Source organism: Lissotriton helveticus, chromosome 10 (assembly GCF_964261635.1).
Source record: "Lissotriton helveticus chromosome 10, aLisHel1.1, whole genome shotgun sequence".
Taxonomy (NCBI): domain Eukaryota; kingdom Metazoa; phylum Chordata; class Amphibia; order Caudata; family Salamandridae; genus Lissotriton; species Lissotriton helveticus.
The window spans coordinates 51196224-51214930 of record NC_136071.1 but is presented as its reverse complement, the minus strand read 5'-3'; the positions used below and the strand labels follow the sequence as shown (position 1 = coordinate 51214930).

The 18707-nt window shown below is 42.1% G+C and overlaps 1 protein-coding gene across 1 annotated transcript; it reads left to right on the top strand.

The window, feature by feature from the left end:
* Nucleotides 1-802: 802 nt before the first annotated feature.
* Nucleotides 803-1753, top strand: LOC144785362 (olfactory receptor 1f45-like). The gene has a single exon (XM_078664316.1). The coding sequence runs from the start codon at nt 809-811 to the stop codon at nt 1751-1753; it is 945 nt and encodes a 314-aa protein (XP_078520442.1). The 5' UTR covers nt 803-808.
* The last annotated feature ends 16954 nt before the right edge of the window (nt 1754-18707 follow it).

The following is an 18707-nucleotide window of genomic DNA, read 5'->3' as shown; positions in this document are numbered from 1 at the left end:
CATCTTCACTGTGTTTTTTTCTTATACCCCAAATTTAAACCGATGTTAAAACAAATGCACTTTTAAAGCGGTATCTATCTATCTATCTATCTATCTATCTATCTATCTATCTATCTATCTATCTATCTATCTATCTATCTATCTATCTATCTATCTATCTAACTATGTAGTTATCCGTGTATCTAGCTATCTAGATATATACATATACATATTAAATGGGAAACTGGCTACATTTATTTAACATTAGGTTACTTGCGTTACATTATTCTAAGCCTTGACTATTTTTTATGTGAATTTACTCCAGTGCCAGTGGTTGGCCATGTGTGGTCCTTGTCTTACTCCAAACTAGGCTGGAGTACATTTGAGACTATGTTGACAGTTTTAGGTCTGAAGTAACTTTAGAAGTGTAGCTTGTGAATAGCTGTGGTTTTGGTCTTTTGTGGGTATGTGTTTGTGTTAACATGTTTCTGCAAAACCCCTCCTTAAATTTTCCTAAACTCTTTCCTTATAGTAATAGATATTCCCCAGTTTTCCGATAGCTCTCCCTGGTTCCTCCCACATTTAGTACTAAAACATATTGCTACCCTTGCTGAGATCTCCCTCTCCTTGGCAAAGTTATCCACACAGAAAATATAGGACGGGCGGAGGAGTAGGAGCAGGTCTCCAGTAATGGGTTTGAATTAAATTTTGCAGTATGGGAGGAGTATTACTAGTGTATGTACTTCACACTTTTAAAAAAATATTAATGATTGTTCTTTATCAATTTATTCCTAAATACCTTTTTAGCTGTAGATCATTGACCATAAAAATGGATACCGAGAACCAAAGCAGTGTTATTAATTTTGTCCTCCTGGGTCTGTCGGATCACTCAGGCCATCAGACGGTGCTCTTCATACTTTTTCTTGTAATGTACTTGGTTGGACTACTAAGCAACAGCTCCATCATGACAGCCATCATTTCTGACCCCCGACTACATACACCTATGTATTTCTTCATTGGGAACCTATCACTGGTGGACATAACTATCATGACTGTCATAGTGCCCCAGCTTCTTGTCAACAGTATCTCGCAGAGGAAGACCATCTACTTCTCACATTGTATCACACAGTTATACTTCTTTGTTGCCATGAGTAGCACTAACCTCCTACTCCTTTGGACAATGGCCTATGACCGCTATGTAGCAATCTGCAACCCATTGCACTACTTAACGGTAATAGACAGTAGGGCCTGTAGACTGTTAGTATCTGGTTCCTGGGTAGTTGGTCTCCTGAATTCTTTGCTGCACAGCATGATGACTGCCAGACTGTCCTTTTGTGCGTCCAACTTGATTGAAAGCTTCTTCTGTGACATTCCACCGCTGCTGAAGCTCTCCTGCTCAGACACCTCTGTCAATGAACTCTTGATTCTTACAGAGTCTATGTCCATAATTCTAGTATCATTCATCTCTATTGTAGTCTCATATGTCCGCATTATCATGTCCATCTTGAGCATCAACTCAAGTGAGGGGAGACACAAAGCTTTAAACACCTGCTCTTCCCATCTCATTGTTGTCAGTGTGTACTATGGGACGATCCTATTCACCTACATCCGGCCCACCTCCAGTTACTCACTTCAGAAGGACAAAGTAGTATCAGTGATGTACACCATTGTTACCCCCATGCTGAACCCTTTCATCTATAGCCTGAGAAATGACCAGATGAAACAGGCATTGAGAAAAGCAATTGGAAGATGCCTCTATGCTCACAAGAATTAAAGGTTGTCCCTTTTCTACTGAATTTAATCTATGGTTGATATTATTTTGTGTGTCTATCATATTGCATAATACTTGTATGAATGCTTTATACTCTGGGTGAGAACCAACATATGCACACAAAATAAATGGACATTTGCCATTTATCCATTTTAATCATAGTATTCTGTTTGCTCTATGAAATGTTATGGTCCTATTTAAAGGTTTAAGGAGAGGCTGCAAAGTGGTTGGGATGGTGGAGGCACTGACTTATCACATTATCACCTCTACAAATGCTCATTCTGTGTGCGTAGGGGCCACTAAAACAGTGCCCCCAAAAGGCCCGGAGCTGAAAAAAAGGTAATTACGTTTATTTATTACCATTTTATTTTCAAGCAACCCATCCTGAACTGGGTGTCAGGACCGGGTGGGGCGATTGAAGATGATTGGCAGCAGGGAGCTTTGACTTATGTTTTAACCCAGCTATCTAAGACAGCTGGGTTAGAGAAAACACCTCCAGTGCTCTTGTGAGTACTGATAAAGGCTGCTCCCACCAATCCTGATGCTTCTATCAGGTTGTGAGAAGAGCACCAGGACTGGGTATTGCAGTTTCCTGGGGCCCACTTTGGAGCTTTGAGGAGAGGAGGATATCATGTGGCAAGTCTTGAAGATAAGTGCCATGTTTGTATTTTTTATTTTCGTACCACCCGTTTCACCAATCTAAGAGGAGCTGGCCTAACGGCTAGGGCGCTCGACCTCGGACCTGGGGATCTGGGTTCGAGTCTCGGTAACGACGCCAAAAACCTCCTGTGATTCTGGGCAAATCACTTACTCTCCCCGTGCCTAAAAATGAATGTGTGTCCGTCCTCATGTAACGTAACTGGTGCTATGTAAAGCGCTCTGATACCTGATTCGGTTCGGGTCTAGTTCGCGCTATATAAAACTCTGAGAAAAGAAAAAAAAAAAGATAAATACATTCCAGCTGCTACTGTGTGTGCCTGCCAGATTGGCAACTTTTTTTTAGTAAAGTGCTCCCGTCCTCAGAAGCCATGTCAGCATGATGAGCCGTTGGCATTTGTTTATTGGAAATGAAACCCTGATGATTTGGACAGAAGCAGTACAATGTTCAGTGTTTTTTTGCTTTCTAATGTGCTCTGCAAGGCTGGCACAGTCTAGAATAATACAGCTGACATAGTGATGGAATGTTAGTAAGCCAAATGTACACTTCACATGGTGTTTCCAATAGCTGAGTAACCACTGGGTCTGATTTCAGAAGCATAGCACTCTAATCACCTTTAAATAAGTCAAACGATCTATGAGTTGGGCAGAGGGGATGATCACCAATTTTTGGCAGATGTTCCTTCACTACCTAGTTGTAAATGATGACCTAATCCTAGCCGGGGCTCTATGGACCTTTCAATGCAAGATAATTCCCACCTAATATTGGAAGTCTGTCATCGCCCCATGTAGTACATGTTAGTCCAGTAGTTGCCCCTTCTATAAGTGAGATAGAGCAGCTAAAATGTTAGTAGATAGAGCTTTTACCAAGTTTTAGTAGATGCCCATTACCACCAGATCTAAATTAGATGTTTCATCAAATTTTTTGCACAATTTGCCAAATTATATCATGACATGTTCCCTGTTTCCTATGTTGTTCTTTAGTATTTATTTTATTGGTGTACGATCACATATCTGATTTCTTTAAATCGCATCCTATGGACTCTAAAAGTTTCCAGGGTTTGTTGATTTCTTTGGAGGGGACGGAGAATTTGCCAAAATATAGCTACATTTTGATTTTTGGGGGGAAAAACAGGGAAAAAAGTGCTCTATATAAAAGTGCCTGATGATTTTCATTAAAATGGCTTCAGCAACACAGTGTGCTGTGCGAAAGTCACCTTCTTCCCAGCTTTCAGTAACATGTAGAACTGAATAAAAACACATTTTTACCACAGTATTGGCATTTTTCAAAGAAGTAGCCTATTAATCCCATTTTCTGTCCTTTTAACCTACTTCCAGATTGTGTTGGAAACCAGCTTGAAACTTATGGGTTATCCAGAAAAGCTATAGTTTGCTGCAAAGATTAGAAAATTCTGAATTCAGCAAGGGGTCACATGTGTAGATCCCTTCAGGTTTTCCCAAAGAAACTAAGGGCAAATTAGGATGGCGAACAGACTTTCCCTGCCCAACTACAATACACAGTCCCACAGGGCAAATTAGTATGCGACCGCCACCGCGGCGGTCGCATTGCCCATGTTTTGTATTGAGCTGGTGCTCTGCTCTGCAGCACCTGCTGAAAGACAAAACAGACACCCCACACATATCCCTGCACTACATGGAAGGCATAATGCGGTGCCTACCACATAGTGTGGGGATATCTAGGGGGCGCACCATAGGTTCCCCCACGGCCTAGGTCCCTGGGCCAGAGGTTTAGGAGGGCCCACTACGGACCCCCAAATCCTTTTCCACCTGCCATTTTGCTGCGGGTAGACCGCCGTCGAACGACCGGCAGAAAGAAATATTGTAATCCCTATGGTGATGCCTTACCACCATTCTGGGAGCACAGGGAGAACTGACAGGCGCTCAGATAAAGATCGCCTGTGGGGACCATGGCAGTCGATTTTTCCTCCCGCCACCCGTCCAGAAGCCGTTATAATGTGGCGGATGGATATCCCTGTTTTGATGGCCGATGGACCACCACAACAGCGTTTTGATGGCGGTCCCTCGGCCATCGTAAGGAGGCCCTAATGGTTGAAATAAAGAAATAATGAAAATGTGTAGGAAGAAACAGCCCTCTCTGACAATGTGTTCATCTGTAACTGTTTGTCACAATGTCCAATTTACATACGCTTTTACATTTACATACCTTGACAACCACTAGCCCCTTCTGGTTGTGGTAATAGATAGCGGGATTATTTATATTCCCCTTGCGCCGCTGATGCCAGACACACCAGCTGCGCAATCCACTGCGTGATATTTATAAGCACATGTAAAGCCACCTGGCTTTATGTGTGCTGTAAACATCACCCCTTTTTAAGCAAAACTTTGCATGTTAGGGGCGTGATATGGGTGTTGCTGTGGGGTTCCCACACAACACCCATACTCACTGATGCATTCCCTGATTTACAAGACATCGTAAACCTGGAAATGCATCAAAATGCCAAACCACCACAGGGGTGGCATAGCGAGGCACAACTAGGAGAAATGTTTTAATTTCTCCTTGTTTGTTTTCTCTTTCAATGCGTGCTGCATTTCAAAACATGCATTGGAAGAGGAAATCACCTCAATCTCCATTCTACGCAGGCATCCTTACACCATTGTGCAAGGGCGCCTCGGCTGGTGCATGGCAGCAGTTTGTGCACCAGCGCAGGGGGAAGCACTGAGATGCAACATATTGTTGTAAATATGTTGCATCCCTGTGCTTCGAAACTAACGCAGTCCGGAGCAGCAAAATGAGTTATGGCACCACACTGCGTTAGTTCCTCGTATATAGGGCCCAGGGTTTTTAGGTTTTCCAGGAACCTAAGTACCCAGAGCCAGCAACTGAGCTGCACCATGCAATCGTTTTTGATTGTGTACAGAGTATAGACCAATTCATATGGTGAAATATGTAGAGTGAAAATAGGGGACCAAGGAAACCTATATATTTCTGAAATGGGCACAAGTGGTGAACCTTAAGTAGGTATCCACTAGAAATAGGTACCATTGGAATAGGGAGATTGTCCCACTTTCCAACGATGCCTCTCCCATGTGCTTCAGTGCTCAGGGGGCTGTGCTTCAGTGCTTAGGGGGCTGAGATATGCCCTCGTGTACCAAAGCAGTGTGAGCGAAATGAGCCAATTGGCTAAATTGACTTTCCCTTTCCCTAAATGACTTCAGTGCACCATGCACACGATCTAAATATTGCTCAAGCCCGCAGGGAGCAGCTTATCAGCTGCTCCCTCTGGGCGTGAGCAATGCCGGCTCTAATTAGATGCAGGGAGCCAGGTGGGGCCTCTGTGGTCTTAGGGAGTCCTGCAGCCCCCAATGAGAAGATGATGGGTACCCTAGGTGGGCACCAGTGTACCCACCCATACTGGTGATGTGCATCGCGTGCCCCTCCCCTTGAATATGATTGCGGGCCCTCGGGATGGCTCCATGCCCTCCTTTGCTTGATTTCAGCCCTGGGGGATGGGGTCCTTGGGCCACAATCAGCCCTAGGAAAGGGGCTATGTGCTCTCCTCCTCCAAAAATAATGCCAGATGATGGGTTTCCCGGGGCCAAAATCGGCCTAGTGGAGGGGGCTGTGTGCCCTCCCCTTAGCATTAACAAATGTCTCTGGGAAATGGGGGCCCCAGGACCTAGCAAGGATCAGAGAGGGTGGCCACTTGGCCCCCCCATCCCTTTAATACAATAAAGGCCTTGGGAGATGCGTCCCCATGGCTCAATAATGCTCGGGGAGGGGACCCGCATGGCCCTCTCCCATATAATACAAAAAAGCCCTGGGAAATGGGGTACCCTGGACCAGGCCCTATTGCCAGCTCCCCAATGCACATGACATGGCCAAAGGTCATGGGCAGTGTGGGGTCAGCTGTATGGGAGTGTTGGCTGCATGGCCTAGCCTCAGGCCGGGGGGGTTGTTGGATGCATTTATGTTTGGTGATTCATTATTACTTTATTTTAAAAAATACTTAGGAATTCACAAAAAAAACACAGAAACTCAACAGTTATATTTAGCAATAATAACTATGGGCCACATGTATCATCGGAAAAAATTCGCTGAATTATGGCGTTCGCGATCGCAATTTAGCTAAGTGGGATGTATGAAAGGAAAATAGCCTGCAAAATAAGGAATTGCAAAATTGCAAAATTTGTGATTCCTTATTTTGCGATTGCATTTAAGGAATCGCAAATTGCGATTCCATAAATGCAATGTAAGAGGCCCAGAAAAAGTGCAATTTGGCCTTAAGTATACGCAAATTGCCACCAACTTCAAGTTGGTAGTAATTTGTGATTTCTTTGAAAAAGGCACTTTTTAGCATTTTTCAAAGTGCCATGTGGCACACATACATGCCCGTAGGGCATGTATGTGTGCCACATGTGCACACATGTACATTTCAGGGATGCAACAGGGTGTCCTTTTGACACCCTGGCACCCTTGAAATTGCATTCTCAATTTGCGATTCTCTAATTGAGATCGCAAATTGAAAATGTCTTCCCATTCATTCCTATGGGCCTCCAGGCATGAATGGGGAGGTGTTCCTTAATTGCGAATTGCAATTTGCGATTCGCAATTAATGAATCTGTAGGATTTGCTAAATTATTTGCAAATCCTACATACATAGCATTTTGCGATTCTGAAATAGCGATTCTCTAAAAATCGCTATTTGAGAATCGCAAAACCAAAGTTTCATACATATGGCCCTATAACTTGAGCCCCCGCCATGCACTGCTTATGACCTCACATATGAGAAATAACCTAAAGCACTCTTTCTGGACCAAGAGCTAGCTTTCTTACAAATTTGATGTAATTGAGTTTAGCAGTTCGGGCTGTAGTCGTGTCTAAACTTCCTATGGGAATTAACATGGGAAATGTACTTTTATTGACCCCCGCCCTTTTTCTCAATCCCACTTGACGAATGACCCTACATTGTGCTGCTGCTGTTTCTACATTGTGCTGCTGCTGTTTCCACGAAGGATTTGCTGTGCTTTCTAAGTTTCCCTCGTATCCCTTGGAAACTGCTCGCGGAACCCGCTGCGCGGGTCCCGCTTCGCTTGAGGCCACCTTCTGACATCACAGCTGCTGGAATATTGCCTTTGGGTGCCAGGACCTGCTGGGCTGCGAGCGTGTTGTGGGCGCAGGACTACAAGTCCCAGGAGCGCCCACAAATCCCAATCGTCACCAGCTGGGACGCTCTCCCTGCAGGCTCCTCCCTGGTTCATCATCGCGGTAAATAGCAGCCTGCTTTGAGTCACCGGCGGATTTCTACATTGTGCTGCTTCTGTTTCTACATTGTGCTGCTGCTGTTTCCACGAAGGATTTGCTGTGCTTTCTAAGTTTCCCTCGTATCCCTTGGAAACTGCTTGCGGAACCCGCTGCGCGGGTCCCGCTTCGCTTGAGGCCACCTTCTGACATCACAGCTGCTGGAATATTGCCTTTGGGTGCCAGGACCTGCAGGGCTGCGAGCGTGTTGTGGGCGCAGGACTACAAGTCCCAGGAGCGCCCACAAATCCCAATCGTCACCAGCTGGGACGCTCTCCCTGCAGGCTCCTCCCTGGTTCATCATCGCGGTAAATAGCCGCCTGCTTTGAGTCACCGGCGGATTTCTACATTGTGCTGCTGCTGTTTCTACATTGTGCTGCTGCTGTTTCCACGAAGGATTTGCTGTGCTTTCTAAGTTTCCCTCGTATCCCTTGGAAACTTCTCGCGGAACCCGCTGCGCGGGTCCCGCTTCACTTGAGGCCACCTTCTGACATCACAGCTGCTGGAATATTGCCTTTGGGTGCCAGGACCTGCAGGGCTGCGAGCGTGTTGTGGGCGCAGGACTACAAGTCCCAGGAGCGCCCACAAATCCCAATCGTCACCAGCTGGGACGCTCTCCCTGCAGGCTCCTCCTCCTCCTCCATAGATAGTATATCATTGACTTGCGAGCCCCGCTGCGCGGGAGCGCGCGGGAGGGCGCCGGGAGAAGCCCGGGACAAGGGCGGGACCGTCTGTGGCCGTCCGGGGACGTACTAGGACGGGACGGGCCATCCCATTTACATTTTTCTCCCGGATTTCAAACAATCTGACGTCAAGCACGGACCTCACAAGGTATGTAGTGGAGTTAATCAATTGAACGACTGAGACAAAGGTACGGGTATAGGAGTCAGGAGTTGTTATTGTTCTCCGCGAAATCTAAATCCACGCTTTCTAAAGACTCTAAAATAGTTCCCAAAAGAACACCTCTTAAACAATCTATCGGAAAAGGAGTCTAATTTACATTTAATAGGAGGACTTTAGTCACGTTTATGGCACTAAAAAAGTTACGATCACGTACAATATTTATGAAACGAATGGGCACCGAGGAAGCAGTAAGGAAATCCACAGAGAAACTAATAAAACACGGCCAGATAATCCGGACCCCTGCTATAAGTAAGTACTTCTCTGCCCTATCACCGAAAAAATTATCATCTACTCTTGCTTTGGAAGAAGGTAATATCCTCGACCATATGGAAACCAAGGAGGAAAAACAGTTTTCCTCTCCAATCCATCATTTCACTCAAAACTTAAGTGATTTACATCTCGAAGATAATATCAAAACTACTCCATTATTAGAAGATGTACAAATTCCAGATCAAGTGGAGTCGCATTTAACATCCTTAACTCCGATAGAATCTTTAGGAAGCCATGTTTGTGCTGAGGATACCATCGGTATCAACACGAAGTTACTTACCAATAATTCAGATCTACAGTCTTGTTCTGATAAATTATTCATTAACTCTCCGGAAAAATCATCAGATCATGATCCATTACTTGATTCCTTTCCTGACACTTTCTTTCCGAATACAAATTCGGCAAACTCTGTAACACCTATGTCAAAAGCTCTTTTTTCTTTGCAGGAAATCTTGGAATCAGTCCTAACCTTTTTAGGTCATATTCTAGCTAATTTGGATGATACCCTTGATGTACAAATTGGTATTCTAAAATTTTTATTAGAAGAAAAAAGGAAAAAAGAATCAGTTGAAGTACCAAAAAAACAACAAGTACTTGACACGGTGCAACATCAGGAAGGTTAGTCAACTATCTCTACTCAAAATACACAAATTCTGAGTAAATGTGATACAAGTACTCAAACCTCTGAAGTAACAATAATAGAAAGGAAAACAAAGGAACCTAGGAAAAATCACAAAGCCTCTACTACATATTCACTGAAGAAACTCTTCAAAGAAGAAACACCTAAAAATCCCAAACATTATTCTATTTTTTCGAATTCTATCAAAAAAACAGTTCCATATAAAACCGGGTGTGACAAAGACTCTCCGGACATTATCTTCAAAAACGCACCCGAAGTAGATCATGAGGAGAAGATCTCTAAAACTAAAGAAACCCATGAAGTAGGGATGAAGAAAAAAAGGAGAAGAAAGCCACAAAGAAGAATTCACAAAAAACAAGTGCGTAAACTTAAATTTCAAAAACCAATTACTCCTTTAAAAAGTGAAACGAGCAAAGAGGTCATAACAATTCCCAATACTTCCATACTAGAGGGAACCAGAGTCACTAAAACCATATTGAACGAGAAATCTCTGAACCCAAAAGCCGATGAATATTTCCCCTATACATCAAATTCACAAACAGGGTTGAAAGTTTATGGAAGAAGTGAAGATGACGATAAGACATCTAGGCACAAGGAAGGACCAATGTCAAAGCATTTAATAATTGAAGAACTGTTTCCTATTGACAATACGCCACTAAATCGAGGAAGAATAATCAATATTCTCCAACAAATACCGTCTTTACAATCTCTTACAAGTAACGAAATTGACTTGGTGATCTTTTCTATAAAAGATAACAACAAACTAGCGGCGGTATCATTCTGGTCAACAGTACTACCCGGGATAATTCTCAGAGACAAGGAAATATTTCACAAAAGTGGTTATGACGTAATTGAAAAACCAGAACCAAGGAAAAACAAATTTAATAAAGGATACAATGGTCTCTTCAGTCCAAATACTGATACATTGAGTAAATATCAGTACAAAAACACTACTAATCTGGAAGAGTCTGGATCAAATGGTATAGGAAACGACATATTAAAAATTCAAGTGAGCAACGGTGAACGAGTAGTATGGAGTCACGACTCAGGAGAGAGCGAGGCCAAAAAAACAATAAAATCTTGGGCGTGGATATCGGAGACGCTAAACAGTAAAAAATCTACTAAACTCCACCAATATACTGTTTAGTAATGGCTTAGAGATCATCTCATGGAACTTGGCTGGGATAACTCATAATAAAATGACTGAAGCAACCAAAAATCAACCCGACATCCTGGCCCTACAGGAAACTTGGGCAACAAAATCTTTCATCCAGAAAGGCTACTATGTTTATGACATCCCTGCAAAAGAATCCAATCGGTGCCACGCAAAGGGTGGATTGGCAATCCTGTTAAGAGAGGAATATTTATGGTCCCAAGAAATCGTTGAGACCAAATCAAAAAACCTTCAATGCATCATGGTGGCACTGAAAACACACAATACAGCTCCCCAAAAGGCAATGTTGCTCTTCAACATATATGCCCCTCCAGGTAATAATCAAGACGCCTTGTTTGAGGATTTAATGGAATCTATTATCCGTATATTAGATCATCGCTCTAACATGCCATTTGTAATTATGGGAGATCTGAACGGAAAAATTTCTAACATCGAAATTGGAAAATGGGTAAAATTATATCAAGAAGAATCAGTGGAAATGTCCATCCCAAAATTCCGTAAGGGAAATAAATCGGATAAGAGAGGCAGGTCGTTACTATCATTACTGCCAAGTTTAAATGGGCCAATTTTGAACGGTAACATGAAAGGACATGTACCGGCATCTTATACCAGACGGGGAAACGGTACCTTTTCAACTATTGATTACATAATTTGTAGAATGGACCTAACGGAGACAGCTACGAATCTACAAACCAACTTTACAGACGAGAGCGATCACGCACTCTTACATTTTTCTACTCTCTGGATGGCCATTCCCTCTTTTACAAGCAAGATAATATTTCATAACACCTCAACCGAAGTTAATATCAACCAGAGGCGGATCTACTGGAATTCATCCACATTGGAAAAAATAACCGCACTGGCTGAACATACTCAACTCCTCACTATCAAATATTCAGACGACCCAATAAAGAATTTTGAAAACATAGTCAATAATCTCAAGAAAGCGTTCTCAAACCACTCACAAACGGTTACAAAAGGAGAAAGTAAAAACAATAATAACAACAAAAACTGGAATCCGTATATTGCAAAAAAACTGATTAAACTCATCAGAGCACAACACTTGGATTTTTCAATATCAACTAAGGCCGAAATTAATAGACTAAAAAATAAAGCACGAAGAGAGAAAAATAATCATAAAAAAAAGGTACAGGATCGTAACTGGGTAGACATTCAAATAGCAGCTAAACAACATAATCAGCGTAAATATTGGTCTTTAATCGCCAAAATGACTGGATCAAAAAAGAAACTTCAAGCTATCCCAGTCTCACCTCAGGACTGGGAAACTTACTTGAGTGACTTATATAAACCACATTCCACCAATCCTGAAAAGGATCCCGACATCACTACGGTGAAGAACATCACTAACATCAGTAAGATCTCTGCAATCTCCATTGCTATGCACATCCGAAAAGCTAGAAGCACTGGAGCTTCAGGCCCGGACCAAATACCCATCAAGGTCCTCCAAACAGATCCCAAAGAGTGGAGCCAGATGCTTTCTCCCCTTTTTAATTACTTATTTAAAACCGGAAAAATACCCAAGTCATGGCAGGGAAGTATCATCATTCCCATTTATAAAAAGGGGAACAAAAATGTAGCCGGCAATTATCGGCAAATAGCACTGATGGACGCTACCGGGAAAATCTTCGCCGCAGAAGTACTAGACCGACTAAAAGTCTGGGCTTTTTCGCAGGGTCTAATACCAATGTTTCAGGCAGGTTTTCGATCCAATCATTCTGTTATAGATAATACAGCAACACTTCAGACCATCCTTGATAAATACACAGTAGGGAGATCTCAGCCAATATATCCAGCATTTATTGACTATTCAACTGCTTTCGATAGAGTTGATAGACCAACTCTATGGAACAAGTTGAGGAGGCTAGGTATCCCTGATCAATTACTACAGGTTGTTATAAATCTCCATACCTCGACATGGTGTCAAGTCCAAATGGGGTGCGAAAAAGGTCTGACTAAAGTAATCCACACGACGAACGGACTTAAACAAGGGTGCCTTTTAGCGCCGATATTATTTTCATTGTATCTCAGTGACCTACCCTTTCATCTGCAACAAGGCTACAGTTTGCCTCCAAAGCTCGCTGCACAAAGTATACACGCCTTGTTATATGCTGATGACATCGTGATGTTGGACCTTACGCCCTTTGGCTTACAAAAACTCCTCGATATCTTACATAAATATTCGAAAGACAATTATTTAATCCCCAACTTAAATAAAACAAAAATTGTATCTTTCTCTGGTAGGAAACAAAGTGGCAAGTACTGTTGGAGGCTAGGCGGAGAAAAAGTTGAAGAGGTTGAGGAATATACCTATCTTGGTAGGATTTTCACAAAGAACTTGAAAAATACTAAGCAAATCAACCATCTAAAAAAGAAATCCGAACTACATGCTGGGGCTCTTTCGAGACTGTATTCGGCCAGTGGGAACAGGCATTTCTTCACATTGCTAAAAGTATACAGTGCTAAAGTTCCTCCCGTTTCATCCTATGCCACTGAATATATCCCAATAAAACAGTGGTCCTATATGGATCTAAAAGAAGGGAAAATACTAAAGAAAATTTTGAAGGTCTCCGAATCTACACCGGTCCAAGCAATCAGACTCGAATTTTCGATCACTAGTTCCTATGCTACGGCTGTTGCGAACGTCATCAGGTGGGCTTACAATCTTCTCCACGCTAAAGAAAAATCACTACGATCAATGTTAAAGATCAAGACTTTTGACCGAGACGCACCAAATTTAACATTTTTTAGAAACATGAAAGTGGTATTTCAATTAGCTAAGATCAGTACTGAAATTTTGTTAACCTGGTCACCCTCACAACTTAAACTTTTCTTAAAATGTTTTACACCTAAACTGAGTTATGAACTTGATCATCAACATTGTAGCAAATTATCCTTGTATAAATTTTATGCTGAGTCATTGGAGTACAAGCAAGCACAGCCATACCTTAAATTCTCTCTCTCACACGGCGCAAGGAGGGCAATTACATTGCTACGTTTAGGTATCCTACCTGTGTTAACAGTTATATCTAAATGGACTCCCGGTGGATCCCCATTATGTACCCTCTGCCAGGGGGTAATCAGAATATTGAGCACCTTTTATTTACATGCCCAAATGCTAATGTAATCATAGCACGGTCAAGATATTTGGACCCTATATATCGGAAATGTAGAATTCTAACTACAAAAGAAATGTTATTTTTGTGCAAACATCCACCCAATGAATTTGTATGCTATAATTTTTATAAATTTTTTAAATTTTTCTTGACATTATATTAATATGTAATAAATTGTGCTATAAATATTTGTGGTCCTCAGTCGAGTACCAAATCAAATAAAATCTTTTTGACTTTTGACGAATGACCCTGAAACTTTCCATGCATAACTAGAATCACCGGGGCACTCTTAAAAAAAATGTTTTGAAGATTCGGCAACTGGCACCAAAGATATAGGCAAGTAAAAAATGCCTTTCCTACGGAAAGTAGGTTCAAACTATTGGTGAATATATATATATTGGTCCGCTACATAGATGACATTTTCTGCATCTGGAGAGGCACATACGATCAAGCAAAGGAATTTGAGACCATTCTTAACGATAATTCTTTAAATCTGCAGTTCACAAGTCAAATGAACCAAAAGACATTAGATTTTCTGGATGTAAGATTGGAAGTAATGGAGGGGAAACTACAAAGCACTCTCTTTCGCAAAACTACGGCAGGAAATAGCCTCTTGCATGCAGAGAGTTGCCATCCCCCCAATTTAATACGTAGTATCCCTTTGGGAGAACTGATCAGAGCAAAACGTAATTGTAGTAAATCTGAGGGGTTTGAAAAAGAAAGAAAGACCATGAATGACAGGTTCTCAGAAAGAGGATACGGTCAAACCATAATCAAACAAGCTGAGAAGAAAATGGATACCATGATCAGAAATGATTTACTCATCCCCAAAAAATCTAGAACAAATTAGATTTGTTATGAACTATGACAGCCAATCATGAGAGGTCAGGCGTAGCCTTAAAAAATATTGGGTTGTACTTAAACTAGACAAAGATCTAAAGGATACTATACATGAGACCTCTTCTATAACAATTAGAAAGGCAAAGTCGTTGAAAGATACTTTGAGTACGGCTCTGATCAAAGAACATCAGAAATCTAATGCAGTACAAGGATTTTTTTCCTTGCCGAAAATGCAAGGCGTGTAGATACAGTCAAAATTGTAAAACCTTAAACATCTCGCAAGATCGAGGGGCACACAAAATTGTGAAACACCTAAGTTGCAACACAGAGTTTGCAATTTACACGTTACAGTGTCCATGCAACAAATTCTACATAGGTTGTACAACTAAACAGGCCAAACTGAGGATTTTAGAATATTTAAGAGCCATAAAAGATCTAAATCATCAGTATCCGGTGGCCAGACACTTTGCTGCTGAACACAACCAAAATCCTAACTTACTGAAGTTCTATGTACTTGACTGTGTTGAGAATACAGAAAGGGGTGGAAACAGATGGTTAGAATTGAGGAAACTGGAGTCCAAGTACATTATAAAGTATAACACGATACAACCCACAGGCCATAACTTAGGGGAGGAATTGGCAGTTCATCTACAAACCTAAGTACAAGTTGTATATTGTGTGAATTTCCTTCGCTGCTGCCTAGTTTGGAATCTCCATTCTTTTAATTGTAATACTGTTTTTAATTATTGGCATGTGATCATCACACTTATATTCTTATTGAGTAAAACGTTGCATTGTTTTCTTTTTTTGATTACAGGAACTGGATCAAATTATATGAATTGCAAGATTGCTTTAGCCCACTGGGGCAAAATTTCTTTGAGTTGGAGCATTGTAACACCCGGGTTCTATCACTGGATATATTTACTAAATGAGACTGGACATTTGCCCACTGGGCGATACAGATGAGATATATAAAACTTTTCTCTTTGGACTTAACCCGGTCCGTATGATATAAGTCTCCATCCTGTTTAATTAAGCGTTCTTGCCGAATTTAAAGTTATGAATGGGCAAACTTTATTGTTTCTGACAAGCTTTTCTACGTAACGATGCAATTTTGAGAAGTATTTCATTTTTGTTTATTGATCACGTGTTTTTTGAAACCTGTAACTTTCACTTTAAAAAGAATGGCCATTGATTAGAACTCCACCCGTGAGCAAGAGGTCGGCTGACCTCGAAACGCGTAGGGTGTTTTTTCTCTTGTGCCAATAAACCCTAGCACTTTACAAACATTGGGGCCTCGACTCTGGTTTTCTTTACGAATGGAGTTTTGACCAGGAGCTTTTGAATATATATATATATTCCTTGGATTCTCCACACTACTCCTCACACGGCGAAGTCACGGCACAGCAGACAGGTAAAGTTTACAAAATGTTTTCCTTTTGTATTCACACACCATGTGCAAATATGTGTGCATAGATATGGACGGCCTACGCGTTTCGGCTACTGCTAGCCTTCCACTGGACCAGTATATATTTGCTCACATCAAATGTCTGCTTTTCTATCAAAGTCTTTATGCATAGGATTATCACAGTGCCATCCACGCCGAGATAGAAATGGACAAAGTGTTTTGCCATTTCTACATCAAAGTCTTTAAGCATAGGATTAGCACAGTGTTATCCATGCTGAGCTATAAAATGGACAGAACCTTTTACCACTCCAGACACAGTATTATAGCTTTGGATTAGTAAAATACCATTTAAGCCAACCTGAAATGAATAAAAGCAACCCCGGACACATGTTTCACTTTTCAGAGAGGTGTAGCTTTGTCCCTACACAAGGGAGCACCCAATATAAGTCAAACAAAACCCTTTCAGGCATAGAGTGATGCATAAATTATGCAAAAAAGAAGCAGAGAACTCTGTGTAGTTCTTACGTTTAGGTGAAAAGCAGCTGGTTGTCCATTATCTCCACTCCTGTTTGTGCTAGCACTTGAATCCCTGGTGATAAAGCTCCAGAAAGAGACAGTAGAAAAGGGCATCGGCATTGGGCAAACCACACACATACTATCAGATGCAGGTGATCTTGTCCTATAAATTAAAAACCTACAAGACAATTTAGACCCTGCGGCATGTATATTCACACATTTTGAACAAATTTCAGGACTTGCCATAAACAAGACTAAATATTATCTCTTCTTCTTTTATAAAAAATGAACACCACCCACCAACAATACCATTCAGACTTTATAATTTCCAAGTGGCACCAACCACCTTTAAACAGCTAGGCATCTAGATATATAGGACACCAGAAGACCTGCTTGATGGTAATCTTCAAAAAGCGATCTCTGCCCTCCGCACCCAAATAGCATGCTGGACGGCCCCTCCCTATATCGGTGGCAGGCCAAATAGCAATCTTTAAAATGGTCATGCTTCCACGGTTGCTTTACTACTTTACCAACCTACCAATAGTGATCCCAGCTTCTGTATTGCAGTCTTGAACACATTATTATCTGATTTAATATGGGGGAAGGGGCGCAGAAGGATAGGGTTCCTCAAGTTGTAGTTGAGGACAGATAAAGGAGGTATGGGGGCCCATGACTTCCTGGCATACTGCTTTGCCAGCCAGCTCCAATGGCTTGCATACTGGCTTGCCAGACGCAACTTACACAAAATAGGACTTGCACCTCAAGCCCTCTCCAAGGGAAAGCTGCAAAACGTACTACTGCCGCAAAACAAAATCCCACCAACAGCCCCACTATTACTAAAAATAGCTCCTAACTAATGGAGGAGAGCACTGCAATACACAGACTGAATAGTCCCATACCCCCAGACATCCCACTGCTGGGTCTTCTCACCCCACAGGGTTAGTAACTAAACGCCGCAGACAAAAGTGGGAAAGGGAAGGGGTGACAACAATAGGGGCCCTGTTCGCTAATGGAGTGCTGCTGAACAACGAGGACTTTACTCACGAACAAGGAGTCCCTGGATCCCTATTCCTCCTGCATGTAAACATAACTAGATACATCAGAAAACACTGGACACCTAATAACACTGAACCCCCTACTCACGGATATGTTCACGCCCTATATCTTAGGCAATGGTCACCATCTGATCAGGTGACTTTACCGCGGCAGTCAAGCACAGGCAGAAATACGCTAATCACAATCATGTAACTAGCCAAGTGGGGGAGGGAGGGAGAATTGTTGGGTACGGTCACGCTAGACACAAATCATTCTGGTTGGATGATACATGCACTGTTTGACATAAGTATGCACATGTTCAATTAGCACATTTTATTGCATTTATGTATTGCCACAGTATTATTAAAACAATGTAGCATTTTGTAAACATGTACAACTGTGCAGTGGATGTTGCTACATATGGTATAAAGCTTGAACAAACTTAATAAAATGTGTTTGGCTGGCAGGGTTTTGCCGGCCCGACTGAGAGAAACAACAGTGACTATTCTGCCCATACATAAAAAGAATGGAAAAAACAGCATTCTTCCCTCACAAAATTGCAGACCCTTTCACAATCTATTACAATAACCTCTGCAAATCTTGAATCCATAGCTGTTCTTGAGACTGAAAAACATTTCTTTAGAAATCCTACTGTTCCATTTGATCACCAGAGAGGAGAGCCATGCTATAAAGGGAGATAACTGAAGAGCACATATTGAAAGCCATATCAAATTTGCGATGTAATAAAGCACCTGGTGAAGATGGATTCTCATTTTCTCCTCATTCTAGTTTTTTCACTCACAAGACTTCCGGGCGGCCCAGTGGGCGGGACACCGAGTTGGGCAGGGCTTTGGTTTGCCTGGGCCCTGGGCTGGTCTTCTTCTGCGGGGGTGGGGTCTGTGCGCGGCAGAGGCAGTGACGCGTGCGCAGATTTAGCAATTGAATGCGGGCGCTTTCTCTGCTTTTTACCTTTGCCACGCCCCCGCCGCACCGCGCCCTGCTCACCACTGAGTTTAAATGCCGCCGTTCAAAGTAGCGGAAATCGGACCTGGATGGCGTTGAGGTTGGATGAGTCGGTGGAGAATACTACTACTACTAC

Excerpts from the sequence above, each read along its gene's own strand:
- LOC144785362 (XM_078664316.1), top strand. The coding sequence starts at position 809 with ATGGATACCGAGAACCAAAGCAGTGTTATTAATTTTGTCCTCCTGGGT.